Source organism: Chamaea fasciata, unplaced genomic scaffold (assembly GCF_029207755.1).
Source record: "Chamaea fasciata isolate MVZ Bird 193981 ecotype frontalis unplaced genomic scaffold, bChaFas1.0.hap1 SCAF_9, whole genome shotgun sequence".
In the NCBI taxonomy this organism is placed as follows: Eukaryota; Metazoa; Chordata; class Aves; order Passeriformes; family Sylviidae; genus Chamaea; species Chamaea fasciata.
Window position 1 is genome coordinate 6,576,438 of NW_027094094.1, and position 27,742 is coordinate 6,604,179.

Sequence of the window (27,742 nt, forward strand, 5' to 3'; positions counted from 1 at the left end):
CAGGAAATACACTGGTTGATCAGCTGGCAAAAAAACACATCCTGTAATAATTTAGAATTCTTGCATTGGTATTTCAGTCTCAAATATGATCAGATTAACAATTTGATGTTGACCAAAAGACTTCAGTGAAGTTAAGTAGAATAACATCTCTTGGGGCAAAGTTTGAAGTGTGCAAATCGCAGTAAAATCTGAGGCTAGTGTAAATAGTCACTGATCTGCACAGTTATAAGTTGGTGGCAGTGAAGAATTCATCATACAACAGAATCTTGGTTTCTGAAGGAGCTCTGAGAAACGCTTTCCCACCAGCTGAGACACCTGACAGCTTTGCCCACACTGGTAAAGCACACTGCATAAGGCAAGTCATGAGGGGAGGTCGTTCTTTTTTAATTCTTCTTTTCACTTTATTACAATAGATCGTGAACTTCTGTCAGATAACTTTATTTTGATGCGTTCTGAATGCATAATTATTGACAGAGCAATACTTGAAGTTTGATCCACTATATTTTTTCATATTTTTGACCATAGTATATATGCTTTACAAAACTATATGTAAACATAGTATCTATGCTGTAGTACATAAAACATCTGCAATTACATGAGAGAAGGCACATAAAGATTTTCATTTTACAAATGAAATGATACACTATGGTTGAGAAGGACATGGGGATTGTTTTTAAAATGCTTCTAAATGCAGACAGGGACTGCTTAATACAATACTTGACCTGTATTGGACTGTGTCCCCAAATGTTAAGAGAGATTGGCAACAAACTGGCTGTTTCTTCCATTTTTTTTAAGCAAAGAGTATATTTGAACTCATTTAAAAAAACAAATACATTGAATTTTTAGATGGATATGTAAATGCATGTAAAAGTGTCACTTGAACTGCTCCAGTTAGCAGCTCACTTTCAGTACATGCTAAGACTAAATACTGTAATACTGCAGCTTTTCCCAACCAGTCACTGAAGATGCAACCAAAACAAAGTTGAAATATGTTAAAAGATCCAAAAGACAGAAAAACGAAACGTATCCTCATGCTGTGACATTCCCTGCTAAGGGAAAGGAACAGTGCATCTTCACACTGATTTGTTTACCTGGTGGTGTTTGTCTGGGGGGCTTCATGTTGCACAACCGCTTGATTAAAACTTTGTTAAATACCAATAATAGCAATACACTCATCTGTTTAACAGCATGTTTTCCTCAACATTGGTGGTTCGGGGAGAACCCACTATTTAAACTGGCAGAGAAGTTGTGCCTCTTATTTAGTTTTTAAAATATATTACTACGACCTGAAGTTGATGAAAAAAGTGATAGTGCTGTCCACACTCTGAACTCCAGCTCCTTTCAGTGCACTTACAAGGGTGTCACTTAAAAGGAGGCAAGTTGGGTAGGTTTTCTTTGAGGGTTGCTTTTTTAAATTCCCAGTTATATCAGAAAGACTCAAATTTGACAGTAACCTATGACTCCAAATGAAATATGAAATACTCTCAAGGAAGTAACGTTAAAACCCAAATAGTTAAAATTCACATTTTATACAGGTTTATACTACACATTTAATAAAAAATAGAGTGTAATATTCAATAAAATTAAATACACAGAGTAACACTATACAAATGGTCTATAAAAGCTCGTTCCCCCCTGTAAGGCAGTTTGCAGTCTGCTTTATAGTCACGGGCAATAAATAATATACCTTTGGTTTTTCTGACCATTTCACTATTAAATGTACAGTACAACTAAAACCTATTTCTGGATGAGATGTTTCACATGAACCACAGCATTTTTGTACACCTAGATACGTGGTATGGCTTTTCTGTTATTCATCACTTTCATACTCCTCCTCTTCTTCACCTATGGGGTAGGATTGGATGTTGTTCTGGGTGTACATTTTTGTTTTCACGGGGCAGTTGTGATCCATGAGTATTGCCTGGAAGAAAACAGAGTGTGAGTATTTCTGCTTAGCATCCAGCTGAGGCTGGGGCTGATCCAGCATGCTGCATGCACCACTCAGGCATTCACCTCTCCTCCCTCGAGGTAGAGCCCAAACTGATTACAATTAGGGTAAATTGAGTCCGCAGGTCTGTGTGAGGGGGGATTTTGGTGCTAAAGACAGCTCTAGAAAAATTCTATTTCCAGTATTTCAGCCCAGGTATTATTGAAAGACATCTACCTGCTCTCCAGATAACATTAGCTTACCACTCCCACAATTAATTTCCATCTATTGAAACCCGGATGAATGGTCAAGAGGAGCCCTAGTGCTGCAAGCCAATTCTCTTTTGCTGCTTTTGTCCCCTCTTTCCATGGAGATCCAGAAGAGCAGAACTGAGGATAATGCCAAGAGTGGTGGTCCCAATACTGTGCCTTGACACCCACGGCAAGCTGGAAGTGGTGATCATGGTAAGGGCCAGATCAAATACTGAATTCTCTGGGTTGAAATTTCCCAAGGAGTTTTGGAGCAGCTGTGTAGTGTTCTTCATGCTGAATGTAATTAAGTTTGGGGGTTAATAATTATGCAAAGACCACAATTTTGGGACCCTCCTTTTGACTCTGCTCCAGCCTGAAAGAATTGGTGCATGATTTTACAGCCATGAGCCACTTTGGGAACAGGAGTTATTTTGCATTTAAAGGTGTATTAGAGGTGGAAATGCTGGAGCGTGTTGGAGCCTTGGGGAGAGATCCTGTCCCTTTGAGGGTTGTGATGTTACAAATGAAACTGTCAGGGACTTCGGGAATATGTGATAAATTCTATATTGCCAGGAAACATCAGATGCTTTTTTCCCCCCTTTCTGTTCCTCAGCCTTATTTAATGTAAGAAAACCAAAACAAACGAAACCAGTGCAGTCAGCAAAGGTCATGACAAGGGATTAACTGGGATCTCTGGGATTCTGCAGTCCAAATACAAGCAAAACAGAAGGTCTCTGACCTCACACACACCATTATTTCAGCAAGATTCAATTTTCCACCTTCTGCCGGTACAAAGGGAGCAGCACAAGCGGCAGGTGCTGTCCTCACCTTGCAGAGATGTGCCACTACAGAATGAAACCATGACCATGCAAAATGAGCTTCTTTCCACCCAAAGAAACCGCCAGCAACCACGTTTTGGGCCCAGGTCAGCTTTTTTCAGGAAGAGCAAGGATGGAGTGCCGGGTGGGCTAAACCTACAGGTGGTGACACTGTCCTTACACTCCCTACAGTGGCTGGGGAGCACTGAGTGCTCTAGAGCATTAAGTCTTTGGCAAATTTATATTTAAAAAATTAAAAAAAAAAAAAAAAGAGAGAGAAGCCACTGGTTTGTAGGGATAGATGAACTGTATGAAGGAAGGAGGAGGAAAAAAGATGATTCAAAATATACTGCAGAGGACCATGGGAAAAAAACAGGTTGAGGCACACCAAGGAATAATTTGGTCAGTTGGCCAATAGAGTTCTGGCTCTTCGAGGAAAAGAGAAATGAATTCTATCCTGACTCCACCACAGCCTATGCTGTTGCAGAGGAATGTCTGCAGGACCCTATTTCATTAAAATCCAATTTGTGACTCTGCAACATCTAACTAATAAAGGGTTTGCCCTTATACATCTTGGACATAAAAAGAAGGGAGGGTTCATTCCAAAGGTAATGCCTGACTGTGCTGGTCCCATTTTGAGGAAGTTAGAGGCAAAGATGCAAATGTAGGTTATCATTTATTTCAGTGGAAAAAAAAAAAAAAAAAAAAAAAACCCAAGAAAACCCCCACCAAGTTACACTTACCATTTTCTCCTCTTTGGCAGGTGGACTTCGAAGGAAAAAACACAGAGGAGCAAAGAGGATATCCACAATTCCTATAATTGTCATGAGCCATGGGAATCCAATGGCCTTGGCAATAGCACCACCAGCAGAGGGACCTTGTACAGATAAAAACCCTTTTCTGGAGATTGCTCAGACACAAAATTTGCAGCAGTCACTTTAAACAACAGTAACTTTTTAATACAAAACTCCCCCATCTAACAAATGGATTTGAGGAATGTAAAGACATGTTTGTAATTATATGATCAAACTTTCCTGGCTCCATACTCCAAATTCCTTGAGGAGATTAGAGATGTTCCTAAGGGCATCTGTGTCATACGTGCTCTGAAGGAGGCAGGGGGGTCAGTGGGGAGTTATTCTCCTCACAGACTCTTGGAACACAGCTGTGGTGTGAGGTTTAAATGTTCCAAGGCCTCTTTCCTGGCATATCCCATTTGTGTTCAGTGCCTTCAGACACCTTCAAGCCTCTTACAGCTAATGGAGAGAGCACAACACTGCTGCAGAGAGAGGAACAGATGCCAAACACAATCCCCCCTGCTCTGATTTCTTGCAGAAAATAAGAACGTCTTCTCACAAAATCTGCAAGTACCACTGGGATTCACACCTGGCACTGGAGCAGATCCCCCTTTTCTGCACTGTGCTTCCCAGGCAGGGAAAGGCTGGACTTACCTATGGCAAACCCCATGCAAAAGGCAACGTCAGCTATTGCATACACACTGCCATAGACTGACACGTGGCGCAGATCCACCAGGTAACCCATGATTGGCATCATGGAGGAGTCCACCATTCCTGCAAAACACGTTTCAGGAAAATGCTGCCTTTTTCTTCCCCTTCTTTTAACATCTTGTGCTGAGAAGGGATGCAGAAGCACCTAAAAGGATGCTTGCTCGTAAATAAGCAAAAGATTTGTGTAAAAATAGTCTGTACTAGCTTTGCTTTTTATGGTCTTTGCAGTGTCTGGGGTCGTGTGTGGACATTAAACAGGTGTACAGGTGGCACCTGCCAGAGGACAGGAGAGATGTGAGCTTAGGGTGCATCCACACTTCCCACCTGCTGTCTGTGCAGAGCTCCCACCTCACATTTCCCCTAATTACTGCCAAGTAATTAGGGGAAAGTTATCTGGTGTGAACTTGCTCTGACTGAAGGCCTAAAAGGCAGCATTAGCCCCCAGTCAATCAAAATTATTTACAGTGTTTTTAATCATGTCTCTTGACACACACCCTCATTTCTGGCAAGAAACAGCACAGAGAGCTCACAAAACTGCTGAGATACTTGGGGTCTGAGTCTGTGCCTGTAGCTTCTTCTTTCCTCACTACACATCCCCGGTGTGAAGGTGCCCCAGAACATTTGCTGAGCGGCCAAAGCACTGAAAAGCAAGGCAGGGTCCCCACTGCAGCCTGCCTGCGTGGCCCAGAGTAAGGAAAGTTCACATGTTACTCGGAGAGTACCTGTGTGTGAGCTTGGGAATTCCTCTTTATGTACCAAAAATTTAAGCCTTCTTTTTCCTGTGGAAATGTCTATAAAAATCCTTTTCAATTACAGGGAAGAGTGTGGGTTTGGGGCAGTGCACGGCTTCATTTCTGAAAACAATCTTTACATTCATGGACAGGTTGAAAGATCTGGTTAGGTCGATGGAGCAATTCTGGATGGGCTTGGGGGTTCCAGCTTGTCTAAAGCAGCCTGGACCAAACTCCCAAAGTATTGTCCCTTAATCCTGCTTGCTCTGCCTGCCAGTTTGGGCCACAGCTTCACCACCATTAGATCAGAATGGCAACAAAACTGATCTTCTGTGTAATTTCATATCAAAACATTTTTACAGAAACAACAGATTGTAAGAGCTCATTGCAAATTTTCTTACCTATGGCAAATCCAACTCCAAAAGTTGGTGCTATGAGCCCATAAATGTTTTTAGCAAATGGTACCTATAAAAGAAATTTCAGGCAGTTAATCACAGCATGCTGCACATGCTAATGAGGTTAGTTTCTTTTTCTGAGATAAATTCTCCAAGTAGGTATGGCCCACTTTGTACAGATCTGAGAGTTTGATTCTTGTTCTGAGCTGTCATTTCAGACAGCTGTGCCATTAAACCACTGACACACTTATTATTATGAACAGCTGAGTGACAGCTCAGCAGAGGAGCACGTTCCTCTCAGAGTCATCATGTCTAAAAATAATTGAAGCTCTGAAATTGGAAAGCATTCAAACCTCTGATCTGGAACCTATTAACCACCCATGGTTTAATAACATGTCATAAAACTCTCATGGGAAAAGTGCACATTTGAAGGTGAGCACACAAACATTCATGTGATTTAAAAGATGCATGATTGTCTACTTACACATAAAATACTTATTCCCACGATTAGCATCCCCAGCAAAGCACAAAGCCACCTATCAAAGAAGAAACATCACTCAGAGATGGGTGATAATGAGATATTAGAGCTGATCCTGAATGTTTCAAAGCCATGTGCGGAGCGCTGAGTTAAACAGCAAAAGTAGCAACGTGTTCAAAAACAACAACAAAAAAAAGCAATTTTGCTCCTAAAGAACAAGCCTTTATAATTTCCACTATCAATAAACTACCCTGGAAAACACTGGAAATGGTACTTGAAGGGACTGGAAGATGATTAGTGGTTTTAAATTAAGCATACCTTCCAATTTTGTGAGCAAGTATCCCAAAAAGATTCGTCCCGATGAGATAAGAGATGCTTGCTGGAAGAAAAGCAACGCCTGAAAAATATGAATGAGATGTTTTATCAGCAAGGATTTTAGTGAGGTGTTAGAAGAAACTAATAAATCCCAGACACTGCAATTTTGATCTGGACACGTCTAATAGAGCCCAAGGAATCAAATATCCGGTTTGTTGCAGCTTTCCTGTGAAATCTAAGGACATCATCTGTGAAATGCAGGAGCAGCATGATGCCTTTGAAAAGAGTGTTTCAGCATTAGGTACAAGAGCTGGTCTGGGAGAGGGGACAGAACAACAAAGAGCAAAAAAAGTTTGTATCTGACTACAATAAGCTTTGGGATGGGTCAAGGAGAGAACTCCCCTGCAGGTGCAGGGCTTATGGAACATATGCTCAGCACATGCAGCCAAGCCCAGGGTGCTCAGGGCAGGGGTGACTCTCCCTGCAGCAGGGGACAGCAGGGCTGCTGTGGCTTTGCAAGTGATAGTTCTCCTCCAAGCCTGGGAATGCCATGAAGCTTCCTGCTACAGGCAAGCCTGTAGTGCTGTGACATGGCCCTGAGTCAAGCATGGATCAATATGTAAGGGTGAAAAACCTTTAAAAATTGTACTGAAATGATTTAGCAAACATATTTATATATATTTTTAAATATCACGTGTTGGTTTAAATAAAACAGAATTAACAAAAACTGTGATAGCTTGCAGATGAGGACACCTGAGAAAATTCTGTCTCTCCCATTTCCCACCTCCTCTTGGAAGAGCACACTGTTGGCACCAGCAATGTTTTTCTATCCCTGAGGTTACCACAGCAGTGGCTGTATCTGGAGTAGATGCTGTTGTGTGGTGACATCCCTGGTTTAAAAGCCAGTTATTAGAGTTTGTACTGGAGGATTCATCCTCTCCTTAAACAGAAGTCCCAGGGCAGGGCCCAGCCAGAGATTTAGAAAGCAGCCATGGCATCAGGTACACAATCCAACCATTGCCTTCACGTGTGTGTGCTCCTCATCTTTCACCAGGGCAACATAGGTTTTCTCATTTCCTGCCTATCCATCTTCCTTCCCAGCTCTCTGATATATTCATAAGACAAAAAAAAAAAAAAAACAAGAGGTAATTTTTAGCACAGCAATATCCTGTGATTAAAAACCTTGTGGGTTATAGTGGTGGTGCTGGGGAAAGATTTAATTTTAGCCTGTGTAACCACAGCTACTTCAGTAGTGCTTGGAGCTGTCTGGTTATAACAAATGGTCACACAGAGCAGACCTTGACAGCTGTAAAACAGAAATAATACTGCAAATGCCTGTCAAATAAGACTTGCCCAGGTTGGCCTGTGAGCTGTGCTATACTGAGGCAGAACCATAATTTTCTAAATAGGCTTTATGCACAGTAAAATTCATTGGTCAAACCAAGGTTCTTTATACCTTCTTCAGATCATGCTTCAAACAGCTGGATTTCCAATTGCAAAAGATAATAATTTGCTTAAAACCCTGCAGTTCAATTTACAGTTTAAGAGGCTTAAAATTTTTAATTAATGCTGCCAAATCAGACAAAGTGAAATGGAGTCAATTACTTGTATCATTAAGGGGTTAAATTAGTCTTAATTTAAAATGGGTATTTTCCTTCTAGTAACCTCTGTTCAATGAAGAGATTTATAAGTCTCACTTCTATTGCACCAGTAATATGAAACTGGTGAGGGAGGTAGAGAGGCACTATTTATTTTTCCTTTTTGAGGTTCAAAATGCCTAACTTTGCATGTTCATTCTGCTGTATTACAGGCCAGAAGTTATTGCCAGGTTCAGCAGTACATTAAGAACTGTATCTGTGGCCCCTCTAGATCTCAATTACATTAATTAGAACTAAGGTTTGTGCTTTTTATAGGGTGTAGGGACACCTAAATTAACACAGAGCAGGGATATCAGCTGAAAATCATTTTCATGAGGGATTTTTCTTTTTGTTTCAAACTATTCACTGATGTTAAAAAATACCCTCATGAACACACTAATAAATTAATCAGAGATAGATGAAGGCTGGGCATCCCCCACTAAAGAAGATTCACATCAACGTCTCACACACAGTTTGTCATTCACTAGAATTTAATCCACTTTCTGGTGGTTTCTACCCTGCTCTTGTCCACCTCATAGAGAAAATAACTGCCCCAGCTTTCCTCTGGAGTGCAAATGGATACATGGGACATGTCCCATGTTTGCCTGCAGACTTTGTTCCCAAGACTGTGTCCCTGCTAAAAGCCATAACGAGGTCCAAGGTGGGGCTCCCCATTGCTTTCTGCTGAAAGGGATGATTCAGTAATCACTAAGGGATGCCAAATACCAAGGGAAAGTGCTCCTGGTGTCCTTGTGGCCACATTTTAAGCAGAAGTCCATCTTTCTTCCACGTGTCACCAGGAGCAGTCTGGAAGGAGGGTGTGCTGCCACAAACATGCTTTGCACGCAGCACAGTGCACCTGCTGCAGGTCGCTGTGCCTGCCTGCTCAGGGCAATTCAAACCAGGAACTGAGGAGGGATTCCCTGCAGGGGAAAAGCCAAACAAATGGTTTTGCTCTGCAAGGCTGGCTCTGTAGCTCAGCAGGCACCTTGCAGCTGCCCTGGCCAACATTCACTGCCAAAGCAGCGCTGGGATTCCCAAAGGAGCTGGACCAACCCTAGTCCTGAGGCTGCCTGCAACTATTTTTTCCTTGAAATGTGACTGTAGCCCATTACAGGAGCATCTACTGCAATAACACCACCCCGCCGTATTTTTCTTACACAGCAGTGTTTGTAACTGTGCAGGTTTAACACTGACACTCTACAGACTGTAAAACAAACAAAATTACCCCCCTGAAGCAAATGATCTTTAACAGGACCAGAACACAGACATTCAATGGAAAAAATATAGAGATGCAAACAATACACTGTACTTTACCAAGCTGCCATTTCTTTGAACACATGGTCTCCATCATCCAGATGGGTAAAGCTGGTTCAAGCATAGCAATGGCCATGTTTGCAAAACAGATTGATCCTTAAAGAAAGAAAGGGAGGGGAAAAAACAGTAGTAATTATTTCTTTTGACTATAAACACAACACCGTGCAAATAATGAATGCTTTTACATAAAATGTTGCACTTTTTACAGCCCTATTTGTCATGTGTCAGATGGTGATTAACATTAAATAGAACCCAGTGTAAAATCACTGAACTTTTTATATGTTTCTATTCTCCCAGAAACTCTACAATAAAGGTTAAGCTATTTCATAATGTGAAAGTTTGCGGTGAGCTTGATGACATTTGGAAAGTTCATGAGGTCTGTTGTACAAATGATTAGCTGAAACTACAATCACTTGGTCTTCACCTGCTCTCCTGGGGCAATACCAGAGCCTTGTTGTGTAAGAGGCTCAGGCTCTGACCCTGTGCCTCTGTCATCTGAGAGCTCATGCCTACATCACATGATAGGAAGTGGAGGTCTTGATCCTAAAAATACCAAGATACAGCCACAGGGATGTCTGTTCCCCACAAATGGGGATTTTCTCTCGAGATCCTACAGTCAGCCAGCCTGTGCAGCAAACACAGGTTTGGCTTTGAGCTCACAGAGCCCTATGAATTCCAAACACTTACCAATCTCTTTTGAATTCCTGGACCTTTAATAACCCAGACACAAAGGATAACAAGTGGTGGAAGTGCTGATTCAGTCTTGCCTGCCAGCTCAGCTCTGCCCTACACCGCTGCCTGCAGAGCCAGGCTCCAGTGGGTTTGTGTCATGTTCATCTCTCCCCAGTGGTGCACTTCAGCTTTACTGGAGGGATTATGACACCCCATGGCATTTCTGTGTGTTCAGGATGCCTTTCATGCTTACTCAAAAGACCCTCAGGCACTCAAAGCTTAATGCAGGGCAACAGGACAAGTCCCCTCTGCTAATCCCTTACAAAATGGCTTTTGGAAGTCCCTGCTGGAAGTGACAGCCTCAAACTTGTGTTCCCATCTTTCTGCCTAATATTTACAATCTCTGAATTTCAGGAAAATATTCTAGAATCTTCCAGTCATTTACTGAACAAATTTCACTTTTCATTTAAAAAAAAAAAAAAAAAGATGAATTTTTCAGAGGTCAGAGAAATATTGTTTCTTTTGGAAGGAGTTCCTCATCATAAGGTTCAAAACCAAATGAGCACTGATGTCATTCTTTGCTCAAACCTGTCAGAATATATTAGACTGTGTATCCACAATTCCTAAAATGAACTTGCTGGCTAGCTGGCTCACTCCCTTCACCAGGCAAGGAGCAACAGTTCAGCACTGCTTTGCCCTAAAGACAAAAACCAACCTTTCCACTTGGGTGCAAGCTCCCAGAGAGTGCCTGTAAGGAGCCCCAGTTAAAAACCTTGGGGCTCTCCCAAGCCAAAATCAGCCATGCTCAAACAGCTTCCTTGATGTTGGAAAAAAAACATTACAGGCTGCACAAAGTGCAGCCAGAGGAAGCAGGACCATTCTAAACTGAGCTCAAATAGCAAAGGATTTATTCTATTCTGAACAAACCTCACAAAGGAAGGAGAAACAGGTGTGCTTGCTGTGGCACCTACTCCTCCTTAGGCCAGGAAGCATCACCGGAGCTTACCAAAGTTCTTAGGGACGTGGTGATAGAGGCACTTCAGATCTGTAGAAGGTGCCCCAAGAGAAAAGTGAGAGCCTGAGCTGGTTCTCTGCAACCTCAGGGCCAAGTCCAAGAGCCTGCTGCCTCAGCAAAGCTTCCCCAAAAGAAAATAAATTGGTTTTTGCCTCAATCTTGCATGGAGCTGACCTTTCTTCAAAGTGCCATGTGTCAAGGGCATGAATCCTACATCTTTTCTTCCTTGAATTAGATTAAATGTCCTGTGTTGGCCAGAAGGTGTGAAAATGCAGCCTTCCAGCTGAATCCCATCCCCACAGCCAAGAGCGCCCTCAGCTTTTGGCAGAGTGCCACAGACGTCCCTGGATTTTCCTGTGAAAGAGCAGGCGCCCAGTGAAAAGCTGTCCCACACCTTCTCAAGGACCTGTGTGCTTCTGATGATAGCTGTCTCAGCTCTGCTTTTTGAACCTGATCACTGAAACTAACTTTGTCAGGCAGTAGCACTGATTTTCCTGTCGTCCCTGTCAGTGAGGTTTGGCTTCAGCAATGTCACTGATTTCACTCCCTGAGCTCCCGCCAGCAGTGACAAAACATGTCAGTGACATTTCTTCTGCCTGCTCGGTGGCAACTGATGGCACGTCAGTGAGGCATCACCTCTGACACAAACCAGGGCACTGGGCATTCAGCTCTGACAAAGCCAAATTTGGTCTGCAAGGGAAATAAAGCAAGAGGAGGCTGGGGTTGGAGAACATCAGCATCATCTGTACTGTCAAAGCACTGGGAAACCTCTGTCCTGGGAGGCAGAGACCCCAAGTGCTCCCCTAAGTCCCACTGATAATCCATGGGAGGGACTTGCTCATACTTTAGACGCTTTACCTGCTGTAAGAGAAGTTACTGAATCAGCTGAACGACAAATCTGATCTCTTATGACAAGTACTGTCTGTGCTATACTTTTCCGTGAAATACTTTTATTCAGTGGTTTCTTTATGCACCAAGAACTTCTCAAGCAAAAGGGTTTGTGTAACTTAAGTCACAGCTCCACCAAGTCACAGGTTATGATAATTCCCTAAGATCAGCAAGAAACAGAAAACTTCCAGAAAGGCCTGGAAGAATTGCTCTGTTGGTCAAGCAAGTTAGGATGCAGAAACAGAACTGTGAAAATAATTATCTGTTTCCAGGTATTTTATCAACATTAGAAAGGGCCAGGCTTAATTGCAGACTTCAGGATAAACATTCAACACTGTGCAATGCAGAAAAGGCAAACTTCTCTTGAGACAGAAAGGCTCATTAGAAAAACGATACACATAATACCAAACACCATTCACCATTCCACCCAGACCTTTCCTGAAATACAATTCATGCTCAAGAGACCAAACTCAAACAAAAACAAAGTTCAATGTTATCCCTGTGCCTGCCTGTGAGGCAATCCCTCACTCTGAAAGCCTTGGCCCAAGTCACTTGCCTCACAGGAAGTTTCCTGGCCACATCTCATTGCCTCAGCAGGCATCTGCAAGTCATTAGTGGCCTCTCAGTTGGAAAGACACATTTATTTCAATTTTTCTGCCTATTGTGCTTCTCTACTGGTACATTCATCCTGCATTACCAACACATTCTTAGATCTTTATGTAAAGTAAAGCAGCAAATGGCAACACTGTTAAAGCTGCTCAGCCCAAGGCATGCCAAGAGGCCAGGAATGACATCAATGGCTGGTTTCAGGAAGGAAAAAAAAGGTCTGGTACCTGCTGCAATAATGATATACGGGTCCTTCAAAAGGGTCAGTAACGGTGTCCCCTTCTGACTCTGCAAAACAAAAGCTTGGGATTAGGAAAGGCAAAGTGACACCCATTCCTGCAGTGTTTTACCCGAATACTCACTTCTGCCTGTGTTCTGGAGGGCTGCAGAACAAGTAACTGCACAGCTGTGAAAAGAAACCAACGCTGTAACACTCCTCCAGGAACACGAAAGGGACACCCTTCAGGGTGACACTGACTCAGGGTTTCTACTGACCTCCATCGAACAGAGCCAGGGCTGCCAGCACCAGGAAAGGAGAACTCTTCCCCACAAACTCGTACATGACACTCCCAAAAGGGGGGCCCACTGCCAAGGAAAGGACAGGACACAGTTGTGAAGACTCTGACTCTGAACAAACCCCCTGCGAGCGTTTGGGCACCCTGCTACTGGCACACAGCGACCAAGAATCCAGTTTGAAAACCCCCACAAAGATTGTTTGTCATGGCAATAACCATGTTCTTCATTCCCCAAAACACTCTGCAGTGTAAACAAACCCCGAACATCTCAGAGATTGCTGCGTGACACGTGTATCCACACAGGGAACGTGTGCTGTGGGAAAAGCTGTTCTTCACGTGCACCATGAATCCAGTCTGGAGACTGCACAACACCAATGACACCAATGAAACCCTTCTGCTGCTCCCAAGAACATCCTTTGGGACGGCTGGGGATGGTTTCTTTTGCCAGCAGAGCCTCCAGCTCACTGACCTAGCACTCCCATAGCCAGGCCTCCAAGTGCAATTCCCATTGCATTGCCTCTCTCTTCATCATCCGTATAAACAGTGGCAAGCAAACCCATGCCTGCAATTAAAAAAAAAAAAAAAAAAAAAAAAAAGAAAAGGGAGACAAAGAAAAGAAAAGAAAAAAAAAGCTCAGCACAAAATTAGGGATCTGTGGGCTACAGTTTATGGCCACCATTTGCCACATCTACTAATCATACAGAAAGGACCAAGTATTTTTCAATATATATAAATATACATATAGTCCCTCTCCACAGAATTAACTTCCAAGCAAAAATGTTTTTGGCAACGTCCACGGTCCCCAAGACCATGTTCTATTGTGCAGTATTAGTCAGGTTAATTAGTGATGCCCTTATTTGTTAGATTCTTTATTAATCTCTTTGTCACAGAGCTTTTAGATTATGTTTTCCAATGAGCAGAAACAAAGCTTTGACAAGAATTCACCATCATTTATTTATCCCCAGAGTGCACAAAGGTCTGGTGCCCACTTAGCTCCAATTGTGGACAGTGGTCTGGGCATGAGGTATTATGCAGAGCTGATTGCTTTGTAAATGAGTTTTTCAAGTTCAGCACCAAAAAATTCAAGGATCCTTTTGACCTTTATCTTCACATGCCTTATTTCTGCACTTGATTATGAACCTTCATTTCACAAAAGGAAACATGAAGCCTAATTTGCTTGTCTTTTTGTGGAGCACTCAGACACTGTAGACGTAAATGCTGCAGAAGAGTCCTTGTAGAAATTAATAATTCTGGTTTCAAATCAAGATTTACATAGGACTCAGTAAATAAGGTCCGCAGCTACACAGAGAAGGAAAACAATGCATTGCATGGCAGATCATTCAGTAAATACCATCTATCATGTGCATCAAAAGAGCAGAGGTCCTGTGTGGATTACCATCTTTATTGAAAAGAGTGGATGACATCAAATCGTTTGCATGAACAGCTGGAGAGCTGTTAGACAACTGCACTAGAATTCACAATGAATGTGGGATTTGGGGAAATATTCTGGGAAAAAAGAAGGAGGGAGAAATACAAAGACAATAAAAGTTCTACACATAGATAGGAATGATTGCCCACAGCAATGCAGGGGAGTGAAGGACTGGCAGCAATGGTACCAAAACTTCCTTTGCCTGTGAGATACAGGATGAGACTCTCACTGCTGGTGGCCCTGTGAGGAATCAAAGCTTCTTCCCAGAGCTGGTTCTGGTGCAGCACAAGGAGAAATCTGGGAGTGCCTGGAGACCATGCAGAGAACGGCAACGAGGGTGAGCAAGGGCTCAGAATTGTATCTGTGAGGGACAACTGCAGGACTTCCAGTTTAAAACCAGAGAGGATAAAACTGATGTGAGAGGTGATAACAGTCTTGCAGTATGAAAGAGACCCAGAAAGATAAAGAAAGGAAACTGTTCTTTGTGTTCTCTGGAGGATGGGAAGCAGAAATAAGTTCCCATGGCAGTAAAGAGCCTTTAGATGAGACATCAGGAAAAAAAAACCTTCCTGACCATAGAAGTACTTAAGCACTGAGCTGGATGCCGAGGGCAGTTCTGGAGGCTTCTGAGGTCACGCCTGTCAAGTGTGCATGAGGAATGACTGATATTAAGTTGATCCTGCCTTCAGGAAGGGGAGGACTAGATGATCCCTGGCCTCTTCTGCTCTTTTGTGCACATTGGCTGAGAAAAAACCAGAAAGTCTTGTGCTCACCTAAGAGCCCGTAGCTCAAGGTGTCCCCTTGCACAGGGGCTGAGTTACAGCTGAACAGTAATTCTGACTCTGGCATGTCTTCCCTTGGGAAAGCTTGGCTTGCAATCTTCTCCAATGTCAGTTCCTGCCATTGCAGGAAATTTTTCCAAGACTGAAATATTCAGCATGAACAAAACATATTTTCTCCAGCCTCAGCCTCAAGAATGCTCAAATAATTTGGGCTGAAAAGGCATACTCCATTTTACCTACTCTATTTAAAAATGAGGCACTTTTTTTGGAAATGTGGAACAGATACACTGAGCCCAAAGTGGCAGCCAGCATGGTAAGCCCCTAAAAACAACATTTTATAACAGAAATTTCCGTAACAGACAGAACTGCTGTTCTAACTGTAATAAGTACCAAGATAAGTTCCCAGTGACCTTTAAAATGGCTAAAAATGAATTTAAAATGTTGAAGACACAGGTGCAGAAATCCCAGGGAGAGTGCAGTTCATTTAGTGCTCTACCTTACTGCAACCCAAATACCAAGGAAGTCTTAAAAGACATTTGCTTTTGAGCTACTTCATATGAAAGAGACAGAAAAAAACCCCAACCAAATATGAAATTGATTCAATTGAATATTTTTTGTATTAATTACTGAATGTGCTGACAAAATTCAATTGAAAAAATAACTGAAAATTATCGGCTTTTTCCTCTATCACCTCTCCTTTTACCTGCCACAGAAGAACACGAGGAACCCACTCCTTGAAGGGACCTGGCAATAAATAGTAGTGCATAGCTTCCAGAGAAGGCAAACACTGCAGAAAAATAAAAAACAGAGGTAATTTTTAAAATTAGGTTAACTCTAACTAGGTTAAAAAGTTAGATTTCTTGAAACCATCACAAAAACTTCCTACAATTCAGTCAAGTGTTTACAGTGACTTGTGCCACTTTCAATGCTAACTGCATTATTTCCTCTTATTGCATTTAGATGTGTCAGTGTTGAATCGATCTCAGGTGTCTAAGCCTCCAGGTAACACAGAATGCAAGAGCCCAAGCAGTTTTAACTAATTACTTAGGATTTGATTACATCTGCTCTGGTTCAGCTGCACACAAGAGGAGTAATAAGACTTTTCTTCCCAGCCTCACCTCTCCACGCTGCTTCATTTAAGGCTGCCCAGTCTGGGGCTCCAGGCACTTGGGGAAGGCAGGGTGTAACACACACTCACCAATGTTTCCTCCAATAATCCGTGGGTGGAGAGAGCTCTTCCCCTGGTGCTGCCAGCCCTGTGCCAGATGTGTGGAGCACAGCTGGCTGAAGGCGCAGGGAAGCCAGATCCCCACATTCAAAACCTTCAGCAAGTTCCTTCTCCTCCCAATAGCAGAGAAACCGCACCAGAGGACGTGCCAACACTTTCTTTCCTCAAGAGATTTAACCCAAGGCTTCCCCCTCAGCCACTCCCTCCCTCAGTCACTTTTGGGACAAAGGCCCTGGATGCTGCACTCTGGCTACATTCCTCATCCACAACGCTGGAAAACAGGAGCTTCCCAGAAACCCAACCACATCTCTGCTTGTAGAGCCCATCTGGTTGTCAGTGTCATTAAATCTAAAGTGAGTTTATAAAGCTTTTTTTTCAGCTCCCATCTGTTGGCCACCTAAGGAATTTTGCTGGGCAGGTTATAGCTGCAGGAAGGTGTAATGAACCAACTAAACATGGGATCCATGTGCACTCCTCCCACCTGCCCTGTGGGATTGTGCCTCCTTTTTGGGGCTTCCCACCACATCTTACAAAAATCCCTACCGTGTGGACACATAAAAATCAAGAAAAATAAAGGCAAAAAAAGCAATTTTAGCAGATCAGCAGTTCTCTCCTCTGCCATGATTTAGGCTCACTACTCTTATCTACATCCCAACCAGAATTTATCTAAAACGTTCCTAAAACACAGAGCTGTCAGTGGCTCTAAGACCAGGTCATCTTCTCTAGTTCTTCAGAACCCTTGATGATACAGTTTTAAGATCATAGAATCACAGAATATTTTGGGTTGAAAGAGACCTTGAAGATCACCTGGCTCAATCCTCTGCCATAGCCAGCGACACTTTCCACTAGACCAGGTTGCTCCAAGCCCTGTCCAACCTGGCCTCGAGCACTTCCAGGGATGGGGTATCCATACCTCCTCTGGGGGACCTCTCATTATTATTTCTTTTATGGAAAACTGCTTGTCCCCTTCCTTTTTTTGTCATGGTCTCTAATACATCTTACATCTGCCTTTTGAGGCAAAAATGGTTCTTTCACCTCACAGGCTTCTAAAGAACCTTGATGTTCTCTGTACTCTTTCTGCCTGGGCCACAGCTTTAAATGTCAGGCCAAAACCAAACATAAAACAGCAGCTGAAGCCTTATCAATGCCATTAGGGCAGACAAATTATCTCAGCTGACTTGCAGGCTGTGCTCCTGTTTGCACATCCCACGGAGATGTTTGGCAACGCTGTGATCCTGTTGACTCATACTCTGCTCATGAGCCCCTGCAGCCTCACGATCTTTCTGATAAACCCCCATGATATCTCCTTGCTCAGGGCCTTGCAAGACAGCTCCCCCGTGGCTATTTAAAACTGTCTGAGCACTGCTCCAGATCAGAAAAACCTGGAAGATTCAGCTAAGGAGGAGACCTGCTGAGGCGAGATGAAGATTTGTGATTCCTTAGAGCACGTTCCCAAGAGAGCTCTTGTTCAGTCTCATCAGTACCACCATCCACGTGGAGCTGATGTTTAAGCTGATGCCTTAAATTTTCCTTGGAAATTAGTCCCCATGCATCAACAAGAAGAATTCCTAGAGATAATTATTATGGACCATTTATTTAAAAGTTGTGCCTGGGCCAGACCAAATCAGAGTTGGACACTTACTGATTGTTGAAACAAACATGATGCAGAAGCCAGCAAACAGTGGAATCTGGTAGCCTATTCTGGAAAACAAAAAGAAGACTCACATTTCTGAGGGTTTGAGTTAGTCTTACACGAGTTCACACACCACACAAACCCAACCTGTAGTCTCTTGGTAGGCTTAGAACTATTTATTATGGACCACACGGCCAAATTCGTCCACATTACATATTTCTTTTCGGCTGACACAGCAGACTTTGCATCTGAAATCCTTGGAAGAAATCCTTCTCATGATTGCCCTGATTGCCCTTTTCTCATTCTGCCTTAATTGTTCCCAATAAAACCCCTCTGGGCCCCCACGAGGTTGCCAAAGATATGCCAAGGGAAGATTTCCCTGAGTGTGCTGAACTTTGAAATACTCCAGTCGAGTTTCAATGCTCATCTGTTTCAGTCCTCATGAGACAATGATTATAATGAGACAGAGTCAAGCCAGTGGCTTTTTTACTGGAAAAATTTGTCATCAGCTTTTCTGGGAGTTTTGCCTCAGGAGCACTGGAAGAGTCCCAAAGAGCCTGAGAATAATACTTTTGCTTTCCATGGGTTTAGGAGTAGAAATGGAGCTGATCAAAGCTTTCTCCGTCAGACCATTTCTTCATTAGGACTCTGAACAGCCTGTAGAAATGCCTCGTTGCTCCAAGTATTTTCAAGTTTCCAGGAAATAAAGAACTTCCTGGCTGGGAAGCAAATACATTTTTTTTAGCAGATAAAACTGAAAATTCAACCAAAAAAAAAATCACAATTTGTTATTTTTCACACCATTAAAAATCTACGCTAGAGTCAAACCCTAGGTAGCTCTGAAGACAGTGTGCATATTCTATCCAGCACCCTTTGTTCACAGCTTCATTTTTTGTAGGATTGTTCATCTCAAATGGATTTGTCACGACATTATTTAATGGCCAAATTCCTCAACAATGGACACGGCTTTTCAGAGGAGTACTTCCAAAGGATTTCAGTGTCCACTGATTTGACAGTGTTGTGCATTTAAATGCACAGTGTTGGCTAAAGCAGGTCAATCAAATAATGGAAGGGTCAATAAAGGTCTTTTTAAAAACATGGGCAAACCAAAATAATTATTCTGAGCTTTGTTTTAGAATTAATATTTTTATACAATCAAGGACCCTTGATAATGGAAAACACCTTAAAGTGCAGAGCTCAATGTTCATTGTTTGCCTCATTCTTGTGAATGAAATAAATTGAGCTTCCACGTGGTATTTTGCCTTAAATCATCACGGTATTAAATTATGATAAAAAACATAGAGCACACATTGTCCTAGTTGAAATCTGTAAATGGATGTTGTAAATATCCAGCACAGACTGGATACTCATGGGCTACTTACCTGAACTGGTGTCCCCAAAGCAAATTAAATCCCTATCACAAACTTCCCCTGTGGCCTTAGGATAATAATTTTAATCTCCCAGCACCTTCATACATGATACATAAAAGAGCAATACTTTTCTTTGTCTGCTTTATTTGAAGTGAATGATTTGTTCTAAGCCAGCCTTTCCCTTGCTGTGTGTGTAATAGGTATTACACAATGGGATGCTGGTCTCCACTGGTGTTTCTATGTACATGAGGAAATAAAAAATTACCTCTTGCCAACTTCTCACCTGCCTCAGAGCTCAAGTGATCACTTCCCTTCCCAGTGGGCTCAGGTAGAACAGGCTACAGAGAGTTTGACCATAATTGGTTTGATTTGGAGGTTTTTTTAATTAAAGAAAGCACTGATAGGAGTACAGTCCAAAAAAACCCCAAACCCTGCAGGTATGGATACTGCGGGTGGTATCAGATTTTTCTGGGGTATGAAAGCAGAAGGTGAATGTCCTTATGCTTTTCCCCACTGCAAAGTAAAGTAGGGTGGGGTCTGTCAAGGCCAGCCCAGACATATCTAGAATGGACACTGTGAGGGAGAATTCTGCTTTCAGTACAGAAATCAAGCAATTCATAGACTTGACACAGGGCCTATGAGACAGCAATTTCCTTCTGCTCCAAGTACATTGAAATAAGATTCAGTTATTTGCACAAAGAGAAATGCCATCCAAATTGGCTCCCACATTCACATTTCCATCTTTACATCAGACACATGAGCTGTGAGATCTCCCATAAACATTCATGAGTTAAACACAGAGCAGTGCTATCATGCTAAACAAAGGGGATTTCAAATCTTCCAGCAGGCTTCCTACACCTGAGAACTTTCTGATGGTTGAAGGCAGGAAGAAAACAAGCATTTTGGAAGTCACTTCTAACGGTCAGTTTAACACTGTTCAAACACTGTTCTTAATTTTTGCAGTTGCAGGTATTATTCTCCCTTTTCCTTGGACAAACAGGGCCACAGCAGGGTGGAAAGTGACACGCAGCAGAGGGTGGAGTTAAACAAGTCCTTATCCTACCTGAGAGGATAATACTGCCTAGAGCATCCCCTACAACGTGGAGATGCAGAATTCTGGAGTGCTGCCCCTGCATGGGATTGCTGGACCTCTAGAAGACATGGTTGGGCTTTCTCAGGGGACAGTCTTGCCCACATCCGGCTGACATTTAATTAGATGTGCAGATTGTCATTTCCTGTGCAACCTCAACAAACCCTGCCTCTTAGCAAACCCTGCTCCTCCTGAAACTGCAGCACTAATTAGTTGGCAGTCGTGCTACCACCAATGTCTCATCTGCAGCTGCATTCCCTGGTCTGTTCTACAGATGTGAGAGAGCACAGACTGGGAGCGTTTGCTGAACTGTTCACTATAAAACATAAATAATCACAAAAAGGAGAGGCACCACCTGTAACAGCCAATTCAGTGATTCTGTCCCTTGGTCCTGGGCCATTCATGTTCTTGCCATGTGGAAACAGTGAATATGCAGTTTTTTCTCAGCCATGACATAGCACTCTCACAATCACCTCTGCATTTTGTTCCTCTGCGTGTACGCAACACCAAAGAATATTACAGCCTGTCTTCTCTCTTATTTTTCCTTGTTACTATGGCCAAGCATGTAATTTTCTTGGGCACTCCTGTCAAAACCCTCCAAGCAATTTTGAAGCAGAGTCCAGCACGTCTCACTAAGGCTACTTGCAGCTAAAAGTTCTTATTATGAGTATTTCTGATCCCTGAAAAAGTCTGAGTCCCTGCTTGAAGGAGGGAAAGGAAAGGCTGCCACTGATGGAGAATGGAAAATCAACTCCAGTCACTGTGGTTCTAGATTGTAGGACTCTCAGGAAATTATTTACACCCATTAACAAGATTATTCCAGAATAAGACAACAGATTGTTGGTTCTGTGCAAAAGCACAATAAAGGTTACATTGACCAGGTGAGCAGCTGTGGATTATTAGAGCCTAATTACCAATTACATGCTGCAAATTCACTGATTCCAACCTTGCTGTTACAGAGCTCCATGGTGCCCCTGTGAGCACCCCTTGCTAGCTGTGTCCTGGCTGGAACTCTGGTTCTCTTCTTCACTGGCAGTGAAGACTGGGGAGGATTTATGGCAAGAATGTGTTCCTTGAGGTTCTGAACCAATGAACCATTTAATATGTGTGGAGTTAAAAAAGGACAATGTAGGGTCAGCAGGAACAGGGAGTGTGGTCCCATGCTGGAGCACGGGGAAGGCAGAGGGACGGAGCGACCTGCAGAACAGGTCACTGCAGCCTCCTGCCAAAGCCTGAAAGGAAAGCTCACGCAGGAACTGAACAGTAAATATGTAGTTACAAATGTCATTTATTCCTCTGCTTTCTGCTCTGTGTGTGTCTTGGGCACAAACACATTGTGCTCCCAGCTGCTCTCTCTCTCTCTCTCATGCAAAGGAGTTCAAAGCTGTAGCAAGGATGGTGTAAACATTATAGTGATGGTGAAAATAGTTAATGATTTTTTTATGGATTTTGAGGCTGCTGTGAATAAGGACAAGGTTAGAACTACGAACCTTTTCAGACTGATGAAAAAAAGAAGGGGGCACACATGGTAGAGGCATAGATTGGCTCTGGTGGTTGAGGGGTTGGCACAGCTGGGCACAGAGCTTGGTGGGAGTTTGAAAAAAGCACTGGAGTCCATCAGAGAATCACAGAATGGTTTGGGTTGGAAGGGAACTTAGATGCCATCTCCTTCCAACCCCTGCCATGAGCAGGGGACACCTTCCACTGGAACAGGTTGCTCAGAGCCCCATCCAACCTGGCCTTGAACACTTCCAGGGATGGGGCAGCCACCAGCTGGGCTCTGGGCTCTGGGCTCTGTTCCAGCGCAGTTAGATAAACCAGTTAATTATAAAGGGCAGCCTTTTGCCCAATCTCTTCACTGGACAGCTTTAGGCAGAGCCTTCACTCTCCCCCTGCCAGTGCATCCTCCTCACAAAGAGCCCTGTGTCAAATGCTGTGCTTTGTCTACAGTTTCTTACAAATTTCACCACCAGGAAAAACATGATGTGCTTCTGACCCACAAAATGTTATCAGCTCTGTCCTGAAACTGTGCCATGGCGGGAAGTGTGTTGTTGGCTTCCTATGGCAAAGCTATCACCAGCGTTTGCTCTACTAGGACTCTGTTAGGGCAGAATACACAGGAATAGCAAATCTGTTCTCTGAGCCAGGTGTGTCTGGGGTTCCATGAACAGAGCTGGGCTTTAAATGTTTCTTTTCGCAGAACATACTCCTTGAATGAAACCAAATCTGAAATTTGTTTTTGAAAATCTGTACCCTCAGTAATTATAAAAGAAAGGAAAACAGGCCCCCAAAACTTTCAGAAAACCTAAAAAATAGTGATTATTTGCACAGACCCATATGAGTAGAACATCCTATTGCTGGCCGTACAAACTCAAGCACTCAAAGCCAGTGCCTGGTGAAAACCAGCACTAAAACTCCAAACTCTAAACTACTCTTGAACAGCTATATTTGATTGAAAAATAAAAATCACTGTATGCAGCGTGCTACTCATTTGAAAAAGGAACTTACTGGGCATCTTAACCAAATGGGCACACTGATCTTGAAACAAGAAAGTATTTCTCCTTAAGCTCTGACATTTTGCTAGAATTTTGTAGAAGTAATAAAGGCAAAAAGCTTGACAGTAACCAAAGAGCTTATCCGTGGTGAAGAAGAGTCTTTCTAATGATATTTTCTGTTTGATTTATACAATCACAAATTATTGCTGATCATATAAATTGTTATTAGAAATTGTCAACTTAAGCGGGGGAAGGTATCCAATCACTTCTGCAGTTAATTGATAAATGTGTTAACTGATATTTCCCTCTAAACATTTCTCAGAAGAAAGGCAGATACCAGTACCAGGACACAAATAATGCATGAAAGAAAACCAGTGAGCCCTAAATCTAATTTAGGGCCACTTTGCCATTAAGCCACTCAATTCAGCTGTGAGAGGGAAGAGTTTGTCATTGCAATGATGGGATGACGTGCTCCTTGTTGTTCCTTCTCACACTCATTGGGCATGTGAGCAAACCTACCCCTGTGCCTGCAGTCATATACCCTGCCCCAGGCAAAAACCTGTAGGGTGATTCCAGGAGGAAACCTCAGCTCCCACCACTAAAGTTCACACTGATGTGGTGCCAACCCTGCCCCTAACAGGAAAGGGAGATGCTACAAGAACATCCGCTGCCTCATTGCCAACCCCAGGGATGCATCACACACGTCCCAGGGCAGAGATGTGACCACACGGCTTCCTCCTGCTTTGGCAGGCTCTGGAAATGGTGATGCTAACAGAAAAAGAGCCAATATCAATAGGGCAATAATTTAGGCAGTTAGGAAAATCTAGAAGCACATCCAAAGAACTATCATAAAAACATTATTTGATGTTATGTTACTTTACCCACAGAGGAGCTATGATATCCTCACTAAACAATACAGGTAAGAAAATTCGTTCTCAACTTGCAGCAATATTTGTGCAAAGTAATTTTGTGGTGGCAGACTTATATCTGTGTAGGTGATATGTATTGCTGATAAGGGGAAATGAGAGAGAAATGAAACTGTCTCTCTCATTTAAAGCTTTTGTGTCTAGATCAGTTCCACAGATCAAACACAGGTTTTGAATACATAACACTGTAAGTCCAAATGCTGCTTAGCCCTCAGCTGGATACTTTTTATTAGACTGAAAGGAAACACTCGGACTACATATATATATATATATGTATGTATGTATGTATTTATATATATATATATATGCTGTAAAATCTAAACAAGGTAGTTTTGGCTTCAAAATCTGAAGTGTCTGGCATTGGAGTGTGTTGGCTGTTTTAAACATTGTCACCTATGATGGACATTGACTGCTTAAACAAAAGCATTCTACAAGTACAAATTTCTGCTCACTATTATTTTCTGAAAGGAATAATTCTCTGTGAAAACAGTTTACATAAGGAATATGCAGATCAGTGACCCGACTAAATACAGTCTGGAGTTTATTTCCTGCAGAGATTGATCTCATTGTCTTTTGGGGAGGGCTGAAGCTGTGGGGAGCAGTGACACAAAATGCAGACAATGAAATCAAATGAATTATTAACATCAAAAATTTAAATGATATCACATATACTTTTTAATCTTCATGTAAACATCATCAGTACTTGGATTTGGAGAGGGGCTTTAAGTCATTGACATCAGTGTTTATAAGCTTGATCCTGGCTCAAATAAATTTCCTGTGGATTTTCATTTAAACATATTTGGTTCAATAGATATCATATATTTGTAAGAATTTAGGGGGAGCAATTAGAAGGCTGGGCAAGAGTCATGTACTGATGGGGATGTGGGACCCACTGAACCTGGTGATGAACATGGTACCAGCAAAGCTGGACATTTGTTCACCTTTCACTGAAATCCACATGAATTTCCCACTGATTTTCACCTCAGACAACTCCAAACCATCACACACCGAATCCCACCAAGAGCTGCTCATCTCAGTGAGAGCAGGGAAGGGATCTGAACCCTGCCTATGGTTTCAATGCCATCTTTGCCTAATGTGCGTGCCACAGGAATACTGACAATTCACAATCTTTGTGAATACTACACTGCAGTGTCTTTTGGCCTCCTGTAACCATATTTCAACACCATCTCAGCAAAGGTTTCTACAAAAACCCAAGGTCTCAGGAGCTGGAGGAGAAGCGTGTGATACTGATGGCTGATGTGCAGCTACTTTAGAAAGGGTGTAAGTGTTTAGAGGTGTTGACCAAACGTATTTCACTAAAATATTCCTCCAGAAAAAGCGAGAAGGCAGTAAGCCAGGACCAAAAGAGAGTGAATAATGTTTGAAATACTAAAATATCAGTATGGAATCCTCAGTGCTGGTGCAGCAGCAATAACATACCTGTTTGTCAGAGGCCCTATGAAGGGGTTGGTCATCAGCTGCACCGTTGCTTTTGAAGCAAACAAGAGACCCACTCTGACGTTTTCATTCAGCAGCTCCTTGTCGTCCTTGGGGCAGTCAGAGGGGGAAGGAGTCACACTGACAACCATTTGCTCTGTCTGGGTCTGGTGAAGCTCTCCTGGTTGTGTCCTGTCAGACTCGTTCCCAGTGACCATGGTGGAGTTGTCGTAGTAGGAAAAGATGCTCTGGAAACTGTCCATGGTTGCTGAGGGTAGGTTAGGCTTAGTGGTCTGGATTTCTGTGGCATTTCTCTCGTGTTCGATGCTGTAAAGGTAACTGGGAATTATTGGCACTGGAAAAACAAATAGAATACATTGGCATCTTACTAGCAGGTTATTTGTAAATGGAACCACCAAGTTTTCTTGCTTGCTTTGCCATTGATCAGGAAATACGAGGCTTTCCTACAGAGCACATGCAGAAACACAGAACTGAAAAAGAAGTTTGCTCATGGGAGAAAAAAACCACACCCATAACTCAGGAGTGCAGTTTAAAACAAAAAGTTCCTCTACATTATTCTTTATTTTTTGCCAGTTTTCATAAGATTTCCATAAGGTTGATACATACATCATAAAGCAAAATATTTGAAGTATCAAAACCCATGTCTGAGGCCACTTTGTTGCATGTGGCTGCACAAGTCGTTTTATTAGGCTGCAAAAGCATGAATAATAAGAACAGCATTGGAATGATTATTAAACCAAAATATAAAAAATACAATAAAAATAAAAAATAAAAACCATTTCTAAAATAAACCACAAAAAATATTGATAGGTACCAGCCATAAGAAGGAAGAAAGGTAACAGACCTCTGTCAAAGAATCAGAACTAATATGATGATATTTGCATGTCTCATTATTTTAAAATTTTCATAGAAAAGTTCATCCAGAAGGAACCATTTTTACATGTTTTAGGATCTTAGCCGCAATTTAATTGCATTAATATGTATCTCAGACATTTAGGATTTCAGAGTTTGCAAAAACAGATGTCAGGTTCATTCATTTTAACACAAGTGACAGAATCACCCCTTCCCATCTTGCATTTTGTCCTGAAAAAGCTCAGCCTCTCAAGTCTGCAAACTGTCATAATTTCTAGGGCTTCTATATTAATATAGAATATTCATAACTTTGTAAGAATAATAATGTAAAAAAAATCCAAAATCAACTTACTAAAAATGGATATTTTTTTAACTAAGGTCTATCTTGTGGCATCAACTTTTAAGCTGAAACCCCTCCAAGAAATTCAGGAGTCTGATTCAGAAGCTGAGTCTGGAGCATCATCTGAGAGCTGGCTCTGCACAGACCAAGACACTTCCAGGAGAACCAAGTGCATTCATTTGTGTTTCTGTGCACATCCATGAGCCACTGGTTTCTCTGGACCATTTTATTTCAATTCATATAAACATTTGAATGTGAGGAGTTCGAAGTCTACCACTGAAAAATATTCAGTTGTTTTATTTGAGTAGATTTCTGAATCTTGACACTGTGCCACCGGAGCCATTAAAAGTTGGATCTTAGACTTTGATCTCAACTTGTATTATTTTATTAAACTAACTCATGGAAGTGCTTTTCTTAAAAGTGACTTAGATAGTTTTCTTATTAAGCTATCATTTTAAGACCAGTGTGGGGGAAACAGGAACTATCACACGGAAACAGGCATCTCCAATATTATCTAGCTTGTCGTTTCAGTTGCATGACCACAGGAGAAAAAAAAAAACAACTATGATGAGCTAAAAATACTGTTATCTGTCATTCTATGAAATATTAGTAGCCTTTAGCAGGAAAAAAAAAAAGGGGGGGGGGGGAGGGGGAGGAAAAAAAGAAAAAGAGAAAAAAGGAGTTAATAAGACCTTTTTACACCATTCCTTATCTCGCAATTAACATGGAAATAAAGCAAGACTTTGATGTCCACGGCGGCGCGTTTGCAATGCCTGGAATCCAATTCATGGTTAAAAAACCTAAATCAATTAACCGGCGTTTGAAAACGTTGGGTTTGAGAGCATCAATCAGGCATTCCGGGAGCACATCTGCGGCCGGAGACCATCCCTGGCGGAAACCGGGAGAGGGGAAGGAGCCCGAGCCCGTGTTACCTACCGACCACGGTGAGCAGCATGTTGTCCAGCAGCAGGGCGATGAAGACGATGAGCAGGATGAGTTTGCGGGACTGGCGGCTCTCCCGCAGCCAGCGGAGCAGCCCCAGCTCGCCCCAAGCCATGCTCCGGCCCGG

General features: G+C 42.4%; 1 protein-coding gene across 2 annotated transcripts; it reads right to left on the reverse strand.

Annotated features, from left to right (window-relative positions):
- Positions 1-350: 350 nt before the first annotated feature.
- SLC18A2 (solute carrier family 18 member A2) lies at positions 351-27,742 on the reverse strand. Of its 2 annotated transcripts, XM_066190850.1 has the most exons (15): positions 27,610-27,742; positions 25,464-25,815; positions 18,152-18,210; positions 15,985-16,068; positions 13,540-13,632; positions 13,051-13,140; positions 12,918-12,961; positions 12,783-12,843; positions 9,375-9,470; positions 6,424-6,502; positions 6,112-6,163; positions 5,634-5,697; positions 4,445-4,564; positions 3,740-3,873; positions 351-1,921 (listed from the first exon to the last, which is right to left on the reverse strand). In XM_066190850.1, exons 1-15 carry the CDS (start codon positions 27,728-27,730, stop codon positions 1,811-1,813), a joined length of 1,560 nt encoding a protein of 519 aa, XP_066046947.1. In that variant the 5' UTR covers positions 27,731-27,742; the 3' UTR covers positions 351-1,810. The 2 variants fall into 2 exon arrangements, with proteins under 2 accessions (XP_066046947.1, XP_066046948.1); XM_066190851.1 differs by lacking the exons at positions 351-1,921; positions 3,740-3,873; positions 4,445-4,564 and adding an exon at positions 8,784-8,980 and having other exon boundaries at positions 5,636-5,697.

Coding starts and splice junctions, on each gene's coding strand:
- SLC18A2 (XM_066190850.1), bottom strand. CDS start 27,730: ATGGCTTGGGGCGAGCTGGGGCTGCTCCGCTGGCTGCGGGAGAGCCGC. Junction 13,141..13,539: donor CCTGGCTATGGGAGTGCTAG/GTCAGTGAGCTG, acceptor TTTCCTTGGCAG/TGGGCCCCCCTTTTGGGAGT. Junction 6,164..6,423: donor CTTGCTCACAAAATTGGAAG/GTATGCTTAATT, acceptor CTTCTTTGATAG/GTGGCTTTGTGCTTTGCTGG.